Source organism: Podarcis raffonei, chromosome 10, assembly GCF_027172205.1.
Source record: "Podarcis raffonei isolate rPodRaf1 chromosome 10, rPodRaf1.pri, whole genome shotgun sequence".
Taxonomy (NCBI): Eukaryota; Metazoa; Chordata; class Lepidosauria; order Squamata; family Lacertidae; genus Podarcis; species Podarcis raffonei.
This window is the reverse complement of record NC_070611.1, coordinates 5,028,593-5,046,796: the sequence shown is the minus strand read 5'-3', so window position 1 is coordinate 5,046,796 and position 18,204 is coordinate 5,028,593. Positions and strand designations below refer to the sequence as shown.

Here is an 18,204-nt window from a genome sequence, read left to right as displayed (position 1 = left end):
CAAATCCCTGTATTTATGCTTTGAAGATAATAGTAAGGAACATTTTATGCCACAGCTCATATTTAATTAGCACATGAGGAGGATGAAGGGGAATATCTAACATTTCCTGCATGCAATACCTAAGGTTGCACACTATTTCATGGTGTGAGCTTTAGATTATCGATGGAAAACGTCAGTATTAAAAACGAAGTGTTGCTCTGTTTGACGTTTTGTTTGCATTTGGGTTATTCAAAGGACACATGGAGTTATCCAGCACATTGCTCTCTTTTGCTCCACTGGCCTTCGGTTGAACACAAAAAGGGCAAAAGACTCCACCAAAGTGTTAACAAGCATGTCATGTTGAATTAGAGAGACAGTATGCACTCTATTTGTATATATAATAGACAAGAGTGTGAATCATTATTCTGGGGCTCAGGGATTAACTAGAATGAGAAAAATGAAGTTATGGCAGATCATGTTGAACTGGATCCAGCTGCATGGAAGATATGAAGTGGAACAGACAAGGCGGGGTAGACAGAAGATAGACTTGTGGTGGCCCATCGGCCAATATTTTGACCACTTAGTATCTGCTGGTTGTTGGGATTCTTGCAAAGAATGCTAGGTGGGCCTGGGTCCAAATGCTCAGGATCACTGAAGACAAATTTGTTATGTCTTAATTCTTAGGCAGCTCTGTGAATGCACTATTGCTTGTTAAGCCACTCAGTTTGTTGGATGAGAGGGTTTCTTTCTAATAGCTGTTCCGCTGTTGCTGCTGCACAACACAGAAGACTGAAATGGGTCCATGTCTGAAGACCATACTGGGGAACACTTATTTTGAAACAAATGATCACATTTGCTGTTTTAAACTTAACATTGCAGGTCATACACAGCAAATGCTTCATGTTGCACCATGGAATATCCCCCTCAACAAGAAAGGCCACAACATTTGGGACTCTCTAAAATGGCAAATAACAGGGGGGTGACAAAAGTTTTTAAAGTTTTGTATGGTGTTGAGAAAGTGAACAGAGAGAAGCCTCTCTTCTTCACTCATGACATCAGAATCCCATGAACAGCAAAATAGGACAGACAAAAAGAAGAACTGACCCAGCCAGGCAACTGAGGGAGGCTCTGGAGAACTCCAAGGTTTGTAAAAGTACAAACAAAACCCCTCCTAAACTGTCTGTTTGGGGTGGAAGATGGGGAATATGGAAGCACGCAGAGAATGGAATGGATCATCCTGCAAAATGACATGACCAGCTGGGACCTTAAACAGGAGCAGACCGCATCACAACATTTTGTTGTGGAACCCACTTGTTAACTTGTTTTGAACAGTCAGTGGAGTGAACAAAGCCTAAAGGTAAAGGTAAAGGGACCCCTGACCATTAGGTCCAGTCGTGGCCGACTCTGGGGCGCTCATCTCGCTTTGTTGGCCGAGGGAGCCGGCGTACAGCTTCTGGGTCATGTGGGCAGCATGACTAAGCCACTTCTGGTTACCTTCCCGCCAGAGCGGTACCTATTTATCTACTTGTACTTTGATGTGCTTTTGAACTGCTAGGTGGGCAGGAGCAGGGACCGAGCAACGGGAGCTCACCCCATCACGGGGATTCAAACCGCTGACCTTCTGATTGGCAAGTCCTAGGCTCTGTGGTTTAACCCACAGCACCATCCACATCCCCCGAGCAAGGCCTACTGGCTTACTATAAACCACTGTGTGTGTGTGTGGAGGAACAGGAGTGGCTCTCACTGCCATTGCCCCTCTACTGATCTGATCTTACAAAGGTAGCTGCTGCTGGACCAATTCCAAGCATATCGGCTCCAATTCTGGATATCTATCACAAACATAATAGCAAGGTGAATTCAGGCTCTGATTTAAGAATCCCAAAACCTGCCCCAGACAGAAAGGAAAGCAGAAGAGGATCAGATAGTGACTATTCACCTGCCTCTTGGTTATTTATGCTTATCTTAGATCTCATTTAGATGCATATTTTCCTTAGGAACTAAGAAGAGGAGTGGCAGGGATAATTAGCTGAAAGAAAAGAAGGCTGGATAACAAACTGGTAGAAAAAGGTTGCCAAATGTTCTAAAATCCCCTCCGGCATTCTCTACTCATCTCTGGAAGAGCTTTCAGAAGACTTAATAGTCATGCCAATGAAGTTGTCCAAATTCTTGCCTGCAAACAAGCTTTCTGTGCTTATAAAACCCGCCTTGAAATGACAGGTGAACTGCACAAGCCTCAACATTCTATTCTGGTTTGGATGAAATCCAGGTCAAAGAAGAAATCCTAGTTTCCCTTCCACATCTGTCTCCACTGCACTTTCCATCTCAAAAAGCTGTGCCCCACCACACATATGCTACCCTCTCCCTCAAAGCTGGGAAGTGGCACCCAGAGTTTTTTATTTGGGGTGTGGGTTGCTTGGCTTTGCTTGTTTATTGTCTCCCTTCCCCCTCCCCACCATTCCATCATACTGGCTAGCAGCATGTATCAGAAGGAATTCTGATAGGTGGGATAGGTCAAATTTGGATTGGCTCAAAGATAAGCAGAGCTATTTCCTGATTTGGGGATGGGGGTGTTAAGTCCAATTCAAGCAGAAGGAGGCCATTAGTCAGATCCTGGCTTACAAGTAGGTACAGTACATTTAATCTGATGAAAATAAATTATAACCAGGATGTTGTTCTGTGAACTGCCCTGAGACCTCAGAGTATAGCACAATAACAATAACAATAATAATTTACAAAGGCAGTCACAACTGCTGAGAGTGAGCTGATGGGAGGCAGATAGTGCCAGATCATCTTCGCTCCATGAAAGAGAATGAGGCAAGTGATGGCAATCTAATAAGCTTCTCTTCTCCTATCAGCTGTTCAGAATGATGATCCATAGGAACATGTTAATCTATTCTGATTTCCAAACAACTAAAGGAAGATTCCTAGCAAAGTATACACAACTGGGATAGACATTTAGGAGCATAGGTACACAAGAAGTTGTTTTATACTGGGTAAGATCATTGATCCATCGAGTTTATTACTACCTACACGGTCTCTCCAGGGTTTAAAGGTACAAGAAAAGACTTTCCTTTTTTGCTCTAATGGAGGAGCATGTCTACCTGTCAAGGTGGGAGCCGGTAAGAAATAACTCACAAGGTGTCAGTGAAGTTAATTTTTTATTCAAAGAAACAAAAACAGCTCACCTCTTCCCAGTAGGTCTTGCCCCAATGAGGCAGTTGTGAGAACTGAAGGTCCCTGCCTTCTCACAGCTCCCTATGTCTCCTCCCTTGAGTCCTCCCCAAGTGACCTGAGAACCTCTCTGCTTTATCTGTCTTTGCTCTGCCCTCATCATACCTCTGCAGGTTCTGGTAGACCGGGGATGAGGGGACTTGTTAACAGCAGGAGGGGGAAACCCCCTGGCGTCTTCAGTAGCCTGCCACATCTCTGCCTCTTGGCCCCTCGTCTCCAGCCTCTGATTCTGGACTGTTCTCTGCCACAGCCCCTTCCTACTCATTCAGTTTCTGACACCTCCTGCTCCTAGTCTGCTCCCTCTTCTGCCTTGGACCATTCACCATCGTCACACCACCATCCCCAAACTGGTGCCTCCCACCACTCCTCTGCAACCAGTCAGACACTGTCCTGTTCCATTATGTTCCGTTATAGAGGGATTCAGCAAGATGATTATTTATTTATTAAATTTGTATACTTCCCTCCATCCAAAAATCCCAATGTGGTTCATAGCGGAGAAATACAAAATGACTGACAAGGCCTGGTTCATTTCCTTTCTCAACTATTTATTCCAGGCCTACAGTTTTCTAACACCAGGAACATCTGGGCTTTCAATACATACAGGAGAGCAAAACTAAGCCTATTTTCCTTAAGATTTGTAGCTTGCCATCAGAAATCCTATCAGATCAACAAAAAAGCCAGAGAATTTGGCATTCCTCTGCAAGCGGTTGAAAGAAAAATAACAATATAGCAAAAAGGCCTGTTTCTGGAAGCCGTTGTATCGTGGGGAGAGGAGGAGAAACAGTTATCGAAATCCTTTAAGCCAGGATGACAACATAAGAAAAATAAGCAATTTAAATGCAGTATAGAAGATTTAAGACTCTTCACTTGGAGAACAAAAAAAGTTACACTGTTCCTCATTTGATCTTTTATCGAAGACATTTCAGTCAAACCATGCTATATTAGATCAAAGTGTTTTGTACAGATGAAGACACCCGTGAGACAAATAAGGACGAGGGAGAGAGAGACCAACCTTAAAAACTTCCAGTTCTTCTAAGATGAGTTCTCCAGTTGCAGAGGAGTTAGTGGGCAGGACTACAACCTTCTGTACTGTACCCTGGTCTGGAACAGAGAAGGGGCAGCAGGAGAGGGAGAAAAGGAAGAGAGGGAAAGAACAAAAAATAATTAAAAGGATGCAATGCTGAAAACAATAGATGAGAGAGCTGTGGCTGCCCTGTGTCTAACAGCATACAGGAACTTCATGATAAAACCAACGTCTTCCAGTGGAATATCTTGCAACTGCTATGGATAACATCTTCCATCATAGTTTTAAAAATACTAATGTCACAATATCTAGCATAACAGGTTGTGTGTGTGTGTTTTTAGGAATATATTAATATTTATCTCATGTTCTTCTAATGGAAAAGCCCCCCCCCATTGCTAATTGTTGCATGTGTGGCTAGCATTGCAATTTCCCTTCCTCATACACTGCAGCCCTGATGACAACTGCTCTCCACCCCACAATACTGAACATGACTGCTAATCACATCATCAATGTTTTTTTTTTAAAAAATAATATTTTATTAATTTCCAACAATAAAAATACCAATCGCACCACATTACAACTTTAACAAATTTTTCATTTTTAGACTTCCTCCAGCCTCTCTGACAATCATCCAAATTCAACTTCTTGATTACACATTTCCTGAATTTGCTATTGCCTTTTAGCATATCCTTCCATACCCGTTTTTCTTTCTTACAATATTTCTTCGGTTTTTACAGAGCTTCTTTAAACACATCATCAATGTTAAGTGTAGTTGGGCCCTAAGTTTTTGTGAAATAGCAACCTTTGTAGGCTAATTTGCAAAGTCATGTTCAGCCAGGGTCCAAAGCTACAAGAATCATGAACACTTCCAAAAGGAGTGATACTTATAAATCCTGCTTTTCAGAAAGGAAAGAGAGTTGGATCAAACATATTTCTCTGCATGCAATTTCTGCCTATGCTACCAGTGGAAGGAGTAATATTTTAACTCCACCTCTCATGCCCACTGGGCCCTTCCAATCACTGAGGCAACCTCACTAGTATTACACCATGGGACTGGTACATCGGAGAGTGTGGTTCAAACTAGAAATGTAGGGTGGGTGGGTGGAGGACTGTGGCAGGGAGAGGAACAGTTAACATTTCCCACCCCCAACCTGCATGATCCCAAGGCTGGTCAGGCTTCTCTGTGAATAGTTTTTGCACAACAAGAAACTAGGCACGTTACTTACTTAATTTCAAGACCACTTTCTATCCATCAGGATCACAGGGCATTCATTCATACTAAGGCACCAATAAAACAGCATTTAAAAAAAAACACCACACAACACCCAGAAGATCGTAACTGAGCCAGTTAAGACAACTGTATCGTTAAAATGACAACTATTTCTGCAGCCTGTTGTCTTTGTCCATGGAGTTTTCTTGGCAGGGATACTGGAGTGGCTTGCCAGTTCCTCCTCCAGGTGGATCACGTTTGGTCAAAACTCTCCACTATGACCTGTTCATCTTGGGTGCCCTGCTCGGCATAGTTCATAGCTTCTTTGAGTTCTTCAAGCCCCTTCGCCACGGCAAGGCAGTGATCCATGAAGGGGCACTGCAAATAACAAGGCCAGTGGAAGTGATGGTATTCCAGCTGAACTATTTAAAATTTTAAAAGATGATGCTGTTAAGGTGCTACACTCAATATGCCAGCAAGTTTGGAAAACTCAGCAGTGGCCAGAGGATTGGAGAAGATCAGTCTACATCCCAATCCCAAAGAAGGGCAGTGCTAAAGAATGCTCCAACTACCGCACAATTGCACTCATTTCACACGCTAGCAAGGTTATGCTTAAAATTCTACAAGGAAGGCTCAAGCAGTATGTGGACCGAGAACTCCCAGAAGTGCAAGCTGGATTTAGAAGAGGCAGAGGAACCAGAGACCAAATTGCAAACATGCGCTTGATTATGGAGAAAGCTAGAGAGTTCCAGAAAGACATCTACTTCTGCTTCATTGACTATGCAAAAGCCTTTGACTGTGTTGACCACAGCAAACTATGGCAAGTTCTTAAAGAAATGAGAGTGCCTGATCACCTCATCTGTCTCCTGAGAAATCTCTATGTGGGACAAGAAGCTACAGTTAGAACTGGATATGGAACAACTGATTGGTTCAAAATTGGGAAAGGAGTACGACAAGGTTGTATATTGTCTCCCTGGTTATTTAACTTATATGCAGAATTCATCATGCGAAAGGCTGGGCTGGATGAATCCCTAGCCGGAATTAAGATTGCCGGAAGAAATATCAACAACCTCAGATATGCAGATGACACAACCTTGATGGCAGAAAGTGAGGAGGAATTAAAGAACCTTTTAATGAGGGTGAAAGAGGAGAGCGCAAAATATGGTCTGAAGCTCAACATCAAAAAAACGAAGATCATGGCCACTGGTCCCATCACCTCCTGGCAAATAGAAGGGGAAGAAATGGAGGCAGTGAGAGATTTTACTTTCTTGGGCTCCATGATCACTGCAGATGGTGACAGCAGCCACGAAATTAAGAGACGCCTGCTTCTTGGGAGGAAAGCAATGACCAACCTAGACAGCATCTTAAAAAGTAGAGACGTCACCTTGCCAACAAAGGTCCGTATAGTTAAAGCTATGGTTTTCCCAGTAGTGATGTATGGAAGTGAGAGCTGGACCATAAAGAAGACTGATCACCAAAGAATTGATGCTTTTGAATTATGGTGCTGGAGGAGACTCTTGAGAGTCCCATGGACTGCAAGAAGATCAAACGCATCCATTCTTAAGGAAATCAGCCCTGAGTGCTCACTGGAAGGACAGATCGTGAAGCTGAGGCTCCAATACTTTGGCCACCTCATGAGAAGAGAAGACTCCCTGGAGAAGACCCTGATGTTGGGAAAGATGGAGGGCACAAGGAGAAGGGGGCGACAGAGGACGAGATGGTTGGATAGTGTTTTCGAGGTTACCAGCATGAGTTTGACCAAACTGCGGGAGGTAGTGGAGGACAGAGGTGCCTGGCGTGCTCTGGTCCATGGGGTCATGAAGAGTCGGACACGACTAAACGACTAAACAACACAACAATTTCTGCAGCAAATGGATGATTTCATTTTCAGATTATTTCACCCCACAACTCAGCTCTCCCATAGTCCTGGGTCTTAAGGCAAGGGTAGAAGAAGCCCACCAACAAAGGTGTCATGTGTGCTTCCGGGGGGTGGGAGTTCTACAAGGTTGATAAAATGAGAGAACGAAATTGACAGATTCATCCATCCCTACTTGCAGATGTTTAGGACCACATCTCTTATCTGCTCTAGCCAGTCAAGGCTCCCAGATACCATTTGCTCAGTTACAGTCAAAGAACTATGACGGTTTACATCAGGCTACGGTTTGCATCACACTATACACAACACTTAGGTGGTATGGAACACCCAGATGTTTGGCTGTTTATGCAATAAGTTCAACTTTCTAATTCAAGGGAAAAGTTCAACTCTTTCCATATTATTTGTAATATAAGCCAGCCAAAAGAGAACGTTCTAGTCAGTATCTTCAAAAGAGAGACTTCAAAACAGACCTATAAAAGCCCTTCCCTAAGAAAACAAACAAACAAGTAAGCAAAAGACAACATCTGAAAGGACAAGCTAAGCCACATCATAAAAACCACCATCAGCACCACAATGGTAAGAAGTGCTGACCCGGGTGACAGTTTTATGAGGGAACCTTCTCCTTTGTGGTGGTCCCAGCTCCCCACCTCCCAGCCCAAGGATGAGACAAATTACAATTGCAGTTTTGGCTCAAATATGCATGTCTGACCTCAAGGTCAAGAAAACAAAAAGAAGAGAAAAGGGAAAGCCTAAAAATAAAAATAAATTCTGCTTGGAACATTTCTGTCAAGTGAAAGTACAAGGATCCACTGGGATGACAAAAGACTCCAGGTTCTTCTTGCTGGTCTTGACAAAACTCCCACTCTGCTACCCTCTGGACTGTTCAGATGTTTCCCATCAGGACCATCCAAAATTATTTCAGAAACTAATTCAAGTGAAAATTGGTGGCAATTTAGGGAGACTTATGTGTGAAATGTTAATTTATTAAATTTATATCCTGCTGTAGCAGATCCCACCTTCCTGGCTACCAGTGGCCGCAGTCCCACCGCTCTGTATACCACCACAGGTTTCTGTGCAAAGTAAAACTGATACTTGGAGACTCAGGCAAAAGTTGAACAATTACTTTGAATATATAACAGACCCAGGGGATCCCCATTAACTGGATTGAGAGTCTTCTCTTTCTAAAAGATTTCTCCCCTCCTGACTGGAATGAGACCCAAGGAGACACACAGCTCCTACTTCTCCTGCTCAGACTCAGCCCTCCAGTTAATTCCTGTCTCAATACTCCCCGAAGACACTAAACACTGTCTTCAAATCTAAGCTCAGAGACTCCTTTCTCTTGTTGAAGACATTTTCCTCCGAGTGGATGTTACACACAGATTAGCTCTAACTCTCCTTCTTTCCCACCTTCTCTCTCTTCCACTATCCCCCTCTCTGAACTCTCTCTCAGAAATGGCTCCTTTTATCCCTTACCCCAAGTGCTGCTCCACCCCCTCCGTCTTGGCAGCCAATCAGAGAGAGGCTCCAGCCCTCTGGTAGAATCCCAAGTCACTGCATCACCAGACTCTGGTCTGGCTCAGCTGCCCATCACAGCTGTCCTTCCTCCCAAAGTTGCTCAGGGTAGCAGATCTTATCCAAACCCCTTTTTGTTTCCAATTTGAGACATGCTGGAAGGTTGCTGCTGAGGCAGACAAGAAAGTTATATGGAGTGAAGCAAAAAATGGGTTTCAATAAGGCCAGCACATTGCTTTTGGCAGGCAAATGTACCTGGTGATGAGCCTTTATTACGCAGTTGACCCAGGGGTGGCCCATCCCATTTTGCCACATGAGGTGAATTGATAAGATGCCTCTTTCCCCTGCTGCTGCCCCCCCCGCCAAAGCCTTGCTTACTAGGGTTACACACAGTAGTGCAATTCTGGTAGTTTTATTTTCCATTCCTTTCCTAATGATCTTGAGCATGGAATGGGCTTTGTCCCCATCTGCCACACACTTTTGTAAAAGTTATCACTAATGCCCTGCCACATCCCAGCAAAAGCCTGCTTTGGCATGGGAAAAATGGTCTGATCAACTTGGTGAGCACTTGAACAGCACACTGTGAGTTAATGTCTGCTAGACCGAGTATTTTTTAAACGGCCTCCACACAACAGCAAAAAGTGTGATTCACCTTTGGCCAGAGAATCACAGAGTGTCTGTCTGCATATGCTGATGTCTCTCTGCTTTACTGTCTGATCTGTAAAATACACTTTTGCAGGGTCATAGTGAACATGTCTATTATAGCTTCTCCACCACTTACTACATCTAGTGTCAAAAATACTTTACACACCCTGTCTGCACAGTTCTCGGAGGGACAAGTTACTCCTCTTCCTGTTGCACAGATTGACTCTGAGGCTGGAACTGAACATTTGTGTTTGTTGGTGCTGTGCTGAAACCTCAAAATTTCCTCAAAAGATTTATTTTCCTGCAAAAGATGCTTCTATTTTTCTCTCTCATTCTCAAGAGCACTTTTAAAGTTCTCTCAAATTCCTTCAGCATTTTGGGAAGTAGAGAATTGATCTTACTTCATCGTTGCAAGGTGGCCAAGGGTAGCATATGTTCCCCTGAACAGCTCTCTCTAACAAACCTCCACCTGCAGCTCTGTCCATGAGATTTATCTGCATGAGTAGATCAAGTCCTAAAGCTACATGGGAGGAGGTATTTCTGAACCTGGCAGGCAAACAACCTAGCTGGAAGAATAACTCACTTCTTAGACGGAGAGAGACAGAACTGGCAACATTTCTGTCCCGCTTCGTAACTCATCCATGCTGCCTCGTGTCACCACGCTGCCAAGTCCCTCTTGCCCTTGCCAAAGGGATGCCGGGGCCTGTGCCACCAGCGATCAAGCCTGCCAGGATCACACAATGCACTTGTCAACACTCGTAAGAAGGAAATTTGACACAAATCTTTTAATTAACCCATGATCCCCATTCCTTTTGCTCGCTTGCTTTTTGTTGGTGATTGCGTTCTCTAGCAAATCCCTTTAGTCCTATTGAAAGCACAAAACACTGGAACAGAAGAAGAAAAATGCCACACCCTTGGGCTTCATTTATTTTTCATTAGTTATTGTGTGCCACCCATGTTCATGACATCAGAGACATGGTTGGAGGTGACAAGAGAGGCCTTTTGTGGCTGCTCCGTTCCAAGGCTCCCTCCTCGTTATCCTTCTGCCAGAAGACTAAGACCTTCCTACTCAGACAAGTGTTTGAAAACTAGGTGCAGACTAAATATCTAATATAAATGAGATTACTTGACAAAAGCAAGTTCACACATCTCACTCAGCTTGTATACATACTTAGGGTACATACATAAGAGCCTTGTTTATAATTATATTTTGGAAATGATTCGTGTTCTTACGTAGCTGCATTGTCTTATACTTTCTGGATGTTCCACAAACATATTATAAAGTAGTTGTGTTCTATGTTATAAATCAAGCACTGCTAGGAGTTGTTTCCTTTTGTTTCCTTTTTTTATCAATTAAAAAATTGGTGCGGCATGAGCAAATATTTATTCTGAAAGTGTGGCCCAGAGAAAAAAGTTTGAGAATCGCTGCTTTAAACAAAACGACAGCAGCAACAATTTTAAGGAAGCAAAGCCAGAGGGAAGAGCAGGGACCCATGGAAAACACTTCCATTATCAGGCTGGACTGAAATATGGGTGTACCAGTTCAAGAAAGAGGAGCCCTTTACTGGTGTCAGGGCAATAAGAGCTAGGGCTCTTCCCTGGCTACCAGCAATGCAAATCGTGTCAGAGTGTGTGGCGTCACACTGACAAGCCCCACAGACTAGCACCTTAGTCCTGTTTACATCCTTCCATGAGTTGAAGTGTGAATTTGTGAGGGGTGGGGGTCATGCAGGGGGAACAGACAGTGAACAGGCCCCCCCTTACATTTTGGCAGATGTGTCCAACACTGTCTTAACCTGATTATTAGGAGAGAAACCTTGTTTAGACACTGGTGCTCTGAGAGAATGTTCTTTTAACAGTTGTTAGTAATTATCAAAATGATGGGCAGCGTGAACAAGGAGGGAGGGCTCAGACAATGCAGAGGATGTAGTGAGGAGGAGACAGGTGGGTGTGCTCTTAGCACACTGTCTCCATGTGCAGCCTTTTCTCCTTGGATGTGGAAGAAGGGAAATACCTCGGGTAGACTAAATTTGCCCTAGGTGGCTCTAAGCACCGAGAATCAAGCATTCACCTTCTTAGCCCCAACTTGTCTTCTTGCAAGCCCAAGCGGCGTGATCTGTGACACAAAGCCCCTCTCCACAGCTAAGGGCTGGCACACCAGTGGCAACTTCTCCTGGGCAGAGACCCATCAGCCAACATTATCCATGCTGTGGCAACGTCTAGGCTAGACTACCGCTGTACGTGCTATATTTGGATGGGGCTTCCTTTAGTTATCATAATAGGGCTGCTAGTTGCTGACTGGGACCAGCCAAACAGACCCCATTTTGCCAGTCCTTAAAACAGTTGAACTGGTTGCTGCTTCTTTTCCACCTCATCCGCTGAAATGGGACAGCTGTGTAACGAAAGTATAACATTTGTATAGACACCATAAGATTCTACTCTCAGTTGACCAGAGTATTGGCATGTTTGAACATTGGAAAGCGTAGTTGTTCCTGAAAGAAGATCAAGAATTTTCCAGGAGGCTACAGTGTGAAACTATGAGAACGCTAAGCTGGAATGCTGGTTTAAGATTTCTCCAGAGGTGACTATAGTATTAATCGGACTGTATTTTTAAGAAAAACAAATCCAAAGCCTTAAATATGAATACAACTTTAATTCAGAGCAGATGACAACAATCCCCCCCTTAAAAAACTTATTTTAAAGCACTTTTAGGAGATCTATAGCATTGATTGAGATACCTAAAGAATGGGAGGATAACCTTCTAGGCCTCTTTATCTGGCATCCATAACTCTTCTCAGGCCACACCCTTCACTGGCCCTTGCTCTGCACCCTGATCCCCCACCCCTGGCTGCAATGTGTCCTTAAATTCTGATTATGCCTGTTGTTTGACTGGATAGAGGATAGAGATGGATGGGTGTAGAAATTGCCTACTGCACAAAGGTGAAATTTGCATCCATTACTCTTCCCATTTTTGCCCCTGGCCCTAGCTACCATGAACAGGGAACACAGCCTTCATATTGACAAAAGCTCCCCTGACTACCGTATTGGTGGGGATCGCATCCATATAACAGCAAAGTGGCAGTGGTTGATCCTGAGGCAACCTGTTGTGCAAAACAGATGCCTGTAGATTACTAAAACAGCAGGTGTTTGTTTGTCCTACCTGTTCCAAGAAACAAGACGTGGTATTTTCCATCTGCCGCATTGACACGGTCGACAGCAATCTTTGTATATTTGTAGTCTGTGCCTGTGCGGATTATTAGTGGCCTCTTATGGACTGGATAGATGGGATTAAACATCAAGGGATGGTTCCTGATGAAGGTGACCACATCATCTGGAAACTCCTTGGTGGTCCGTATGTTGGGTGTGAAGGCTCCTCCAGGACACTGTAAAAGAGGCTCTGGAAGTCATCACTTAGTAACTATACCAAGGACCTTTCAATTCCCAGTTCTTTTAAAGACCCCCTGAATTGCAGAAATGTGCATTAATTCTCCTTTGTCCTTGGGATAAGGCAGGCAAATCTAAATCAATACGAGAGCATGAGCTGGCATTCAAGCATTTCAAGGTGTACTTAAGCTTACTTCATCAAAATATGATTTCATTCCCGTGCCCTTAAAGCTGTGTTTGAAGAACCGCAACTACAAAATTCCAGTGAATCCTAACACTGAATTTGTGAAGTTCCTGCAAATAATATATTTGTGGTGGGAAAACAAGGGACCTACTGCTAAATGATACCGACTTGTTCCAGTAAGAATATTAATTAACCTGATGTTGATGCCTATCAAAATGCCAATCTAGTCGCCATTTAATTTGACGGATGCAGAAAAGGCTGCACAATCCTTTACGTGGCTACTAATCACCCACAATAATGTATACTCAAAAGCTGGGCTGGGGCCTTTAACTTCTAATTTGCTTCAGAATGGTACACCAGGACACATAACTGACCACAGATGTACACATGTAATGTACTGCAGCAATCTGTCACATGCATACCTTCGCCAAAGTTTAGTTCTAGTACTAATGTACCGATTCTAATTGTACAAACAACTCTGATGGCTTATGGAGTGGTCTGCGTGTGCACAAATTACGTGAATGCAGAATGCAATGCTGAAAGTTAGCTTGCAATAGCATTCAACTAGTTACTTCAGGCATACAGATGGCTGGCTGAAATACGTTAAAACACTTTCCCACAAACAAGTCCCGCCCCCAGTGTAACCTCCACCCGATCCTGGCAAATCCCTGTCTGCTTTTTAATGAAATTACATCATTTTGGGGAATGGGCTGTTTCTAGTATCAGAAAAGGGAAGGAAAGGACAGGACTGCTTTGTTGATCTATTCTGAGGTTTACTTATACTGCAAGGGCAGTGACAAATCTTAGTGCAGCTGCTCATCTAACTGAGTCTCAGACAGTGTGGTGACCAGGCCGGTCATAGCAATGCTGCATTTTAACAGCTTCCTGTAACTGCTGTAAGAAGGGAATGATTGCAAGATATGTCAGCACTCACTGTGAAACCACAGTACAGGCTAAAATGTCCTTGAAAGGCAATGTCAAAGTCAAGACAGTTTAACACGCTTTTACATTTTGCTTGAGTAAATGATCTGATTGCCAACAGTTGATGAAACTATAAACTTCCAAAATAAGAAAGAAAAGAAAGGCAAAAGAATAAAAATGCAATCCTGTTAAGCATCAGTCGTCTTGTTTTTTTTCACCTGTTGTGAGGATTGGCGGTGCAGGTTCCTACATCCAAGGCCACAATTCTAGCTGCTGTTTTAGCATGCTACTTCTGACCCTCTGACTCCTTTCTACTGTGTCAGTATGAACTGGAACAGCCCAAGTAAACCCATCTTATTCACCTGATTTACACTCCACTTATTTCACAAAACCTTTCCTGGGCCATCATAGCCCCACAGACTCACTCATTACAATATCCTAGTGGCCTGGGAACTGCAGTGACACCAGTCTTTCCTGAACCACAGGGAAGAGATAGCCAATGTGGCACCCTCCACCTGTGGTTGGACTACAACTCCCACCATCCCTGACCACTGGTCCTGCTAGCTAGGGAGTTGTAGTCCAACAACAGCTGGGGACCCACACTGCCCTAGAACTAAACCTCAGCAGTAAAGGACATGTAGCTGTCCTAGGCTGGAGCAACTGCAACTATACAAATCACTGACAGCAGGGCTGGGAAAGATCTCTGCGATTCAGAATGCACAGCTAGTGTGACCAATGGTCTAACTCAGCTCTCCCTAACATGGTAACCTCCGGATGTTTTGGACTCCAACTGCCATCATCCCTGATCATACAGCATGCTTGCAAGGGCTGGTGGGAACTGTAGTCCAAAACACCAGGGTAAGGCTATGTCTGGAGGAATGAGGGAGAGTAGTGGGAGTCGCCCATCCAAAATCCGCCCCCCTCCCAAAGATGACGGCTCAGACCCTGGATCATGGTGGTGGGACACTGAGGAGCAGTCTGGGGAAGGTGCTGGTAGCAGGGGGTTAGAGTGATCAAGGGGGTCAGGAGAAGGAGGGCCTTCCAGGTTAGAGGCTGAGAGTCACAGTGTGAGTGCAGACTCAAGACAGAGGAGTCAGAGGTTGTCCTTGCTAGCCAGCAGCAGGGCAGTCCGAGCCCTGCTGGCTCGCCTCCTCCTCTGACACCCCCCTCGAGGAGAGTCCTGCACGTTGCTGAGAAATGGGCCAGGCAGGCTCACACTCTTGACACAGCCTTCGTCTGCTTGGGAGGGATCCAGAGCGAGAGGCTAGAGGCGGAAGGGAGGAGGGGGCCAGTGGTCAGTTTCAGCAATGTCTCAGTTGGATTAAGATGGGTTGCTATTTTAGGTTAAAAAAATGCTATTTGCATCCCATGCTTTCCTGCCCTGTGGATCACCTGGGCTCACTTGAGAGCTCCTTGACAGGCTAGTCTAACTCAACAGAGGGCAACTTCATTTATCCAACTTTTATTTCACTTTCACATTGAGGGAGCAGAGCGGTACTGTACCCGATTCCCTCGAGACAAGTTCCAACAACGCTCAAGAGAGAAAAATCTGTTCCATCTATTTTATGCACACAGAGAGAAACATCACAGTTCATGCCAGAAATGGCCAACTTATTGATCACACTTATACATGATGTAAACAGCATTATTAAATGTGATTCATTGGCAGAATTATTTATACATTTGCCACGGGGCAATTAATACATCAGGGAGACAAAATAAATGGGGCTTAGACCATGAAAAATGACCGGCCTCTTATACTACTTCAAAGCTACACCTCTATTCTATTCAGTTTCCTAAATGCAGAATTAGAAACTGATTGATGTAGGAGTTCAGCCTTGGTATGAAAGAGAAGTAACTGGCCAATGGCAGACATAGACACTAGGTAGAGTGTTCTAAGATGGTAGGACTTTAGTTGGTAAGTTGTTATCTCATTCATGTCACAAGCGCCATGTCTGTGGAAAGTTAATATGCCAAGTTTCTAATGTAGCTTTTTCCTGGTCCAGCTATTGTTCTGCATTTAGTGAGTTATGGACACACAGAGAGGTGTGCAGGAAACATTCAAATATGCAATCCCTTATCTGCTGTACAATTCTAGGAGGACTTGAGTTACTACCTAATGCTTTATCTACACATATGGTTTGGCCGTAAACTGCTCATTTAGGACAGGGATAACTCATATGAAGCTCTCCAGCTGTTATACTGCAGCTTCCACCATCCCTGACCATTAGTCATGCTGACTGCGCTGAGGAGCATTGGAGTCTAACAACATCTGGAGGACTCCTATCTCTGATTGAGATGAGCAAACTGGCTTTGCTATCTTCTTCCACAACAATTAATAATGGCTCAATTAGGTCCTTTGGCAACAGGCTGATGCTTTGTTAATGTAAAGAAGAAAGTGCTCTTGTGAGCTTTCCAGAGGCTTCTGCTCACTGAAATGGAATGGTGAACTAGGCAAAGCTCAGGCTGATTTGAGAAGCCAGCGCTAACCTCCTAAGGTACTCACTTCAGCAATAGTTTTACGTGGATTTGAATATGTAACATATTCACTGGGCAAAAGCCAAGCCCTGCAGACTTGGCATTCCTGCAATACATACCAGTCATTGCAGATATTTCTTCCACGATTGAATATAAGTCAAAGGAAACATTAATGACGTAACATACTGGTTTATGCTGGGTTGGCGGCTGTGTTTTAAATCTTGTTAGTCAACTGGACTTTATACAAATCATGTCACAGAATACGTTATGAGCCTTACATCATCCCTTGTGTAAGGGAATATTCTTTGTGTCCAGTGACTATATAACTGGTTCATTTCTTTAGGGTATAGAAGAGTTCGCTGCCTCCAGTTAGTGCTTATTTAAAAGCTGTTTTACGTCTGCAATAAGCCATTCTTTCTGCCAGTTAAGAAATGCAAAGCCAAATAATACAGGAACTCATCTCAGCTGTAACCGAATAACATCCCTTTCCCCCGCCAGTTTGCCCTGGGCATACCCACATGCTTTTCTTGGAGATGAATGCTATGTTGTAGTTCCTAGGAGAGGGCTGTTCTTCGAATTGAACAAATACGGGAATGTTTTATCCTCTTCCAAGCATGACCCCCTGCTTAAGATGTGACCACAGGAAAAGTACAGTGTTCTTAACCGTTAGTCTTCTGTCTGTCAAACGTAAGAACCAAACTGCATATCCTAAAACCTCACATAGCACAACCTTTCCCAGACTGTACCACTTGGAGGGTCATGGGTCTGAGCCCTGTGCTGGGCAAACGATTCCTGCATTGCAAGGCAGTGGGCTAGATGATCTTTGTGGTCCCTTCCAACTCTACAATTCTATGATTCAATGAACCCAAGGCAGTATATTGCTAATAATGTCTGTGATATTGTGTCAGAAGCTGTTATTCTAATAGGATTACTCTATTTAAAATATTCATAGAGCACAAATGTAACTTTAACATGTAATTTTGTTATGTATATTTGCTTTAAAATTGCTGATTTTATTCATATTTTGATAAATTCCACATCAATTTGTTTTACTTTTCCTGATTTTTTAAATGCATATTATACAGTGGTACCTCGGTTTACGAACTTAATCCGTTCAGGAAGTCCGTTCTTAAACCAAAAGCATTCTTAAACCAAGCCACACTTTCCCTAATGAGGCCTTCCGCTGCCAGTGTCCTTCCACCGTTCGGATTCCATTCTTAAACCAAGGTAAAGTTCTCAAACCGGGGCACTATTTCCAGTTTTGCGGAGTTTGTAAACCGGATAGTTCTTAAACCGGACTGTTCTTAAACTGAGGTACCACTCAATATCTTTTCTAGGAAAACTGCTTATGGGTTTTTGTTTTGTTAATGTTGTTGATTAAATAGTCTCTCAAACTTTTCAAATAAATAAACAAATGGATATGTGTTCATTATTTGCTTGCATAAAAATGTCCCAACACACCAGTCCTAGGCACAGATATGGTATACATACATAGTATCTCATTGCGTTCCATTACTTCTGAGCTTGGGAAGAGAGTGTATTTTAGAAGCTATAGTCTTTCATATAACTCAACTTTAACTTTTGCATATGGAACATCTGTCTTTTTCCGGAAGCATTTGAACAATCCCAGGCCCACTAAACTTCCTTGCAAAAGGAATAACTTGATTTGTATATCCCAAGAATACTATTAAAATAATGAACCTCTGAAATGCAAGCTATTCGTTACTATGATCCTTCATTCACCTTTTATCTGTTAAAAA

At 43.5% G+C, this 18,204-nt stretch overlaps 1 protein-coding gene across 1 annotated transcript in view; it reads right to left on the bottom strand.

Moving 5' to 3' along the window:
* The window catches only part of SEMA3C (semaphorin 3C), a 122,398-nt gene that overhangs the window by 10,964 nt on the left and 93,230 nt on the right, over positions 1-18,204 (bottom strand). The window contains exons 12-13 of the mRNA XM_053404663.1: positions 12,638-12,860; positions 4,223-4,311 (exon numbers count right to left, since the gene is read on the bottom strand). Of these exons, the coding sequence (XP_053260638.1) occupies positions 4,223-4,311; positions 12,638-12,860 (312 nt within the window). The remainder of the gene's footprint in view (positions 1-4,222; positions 4,312-12,637; positions 12,861-18,204) is intronic.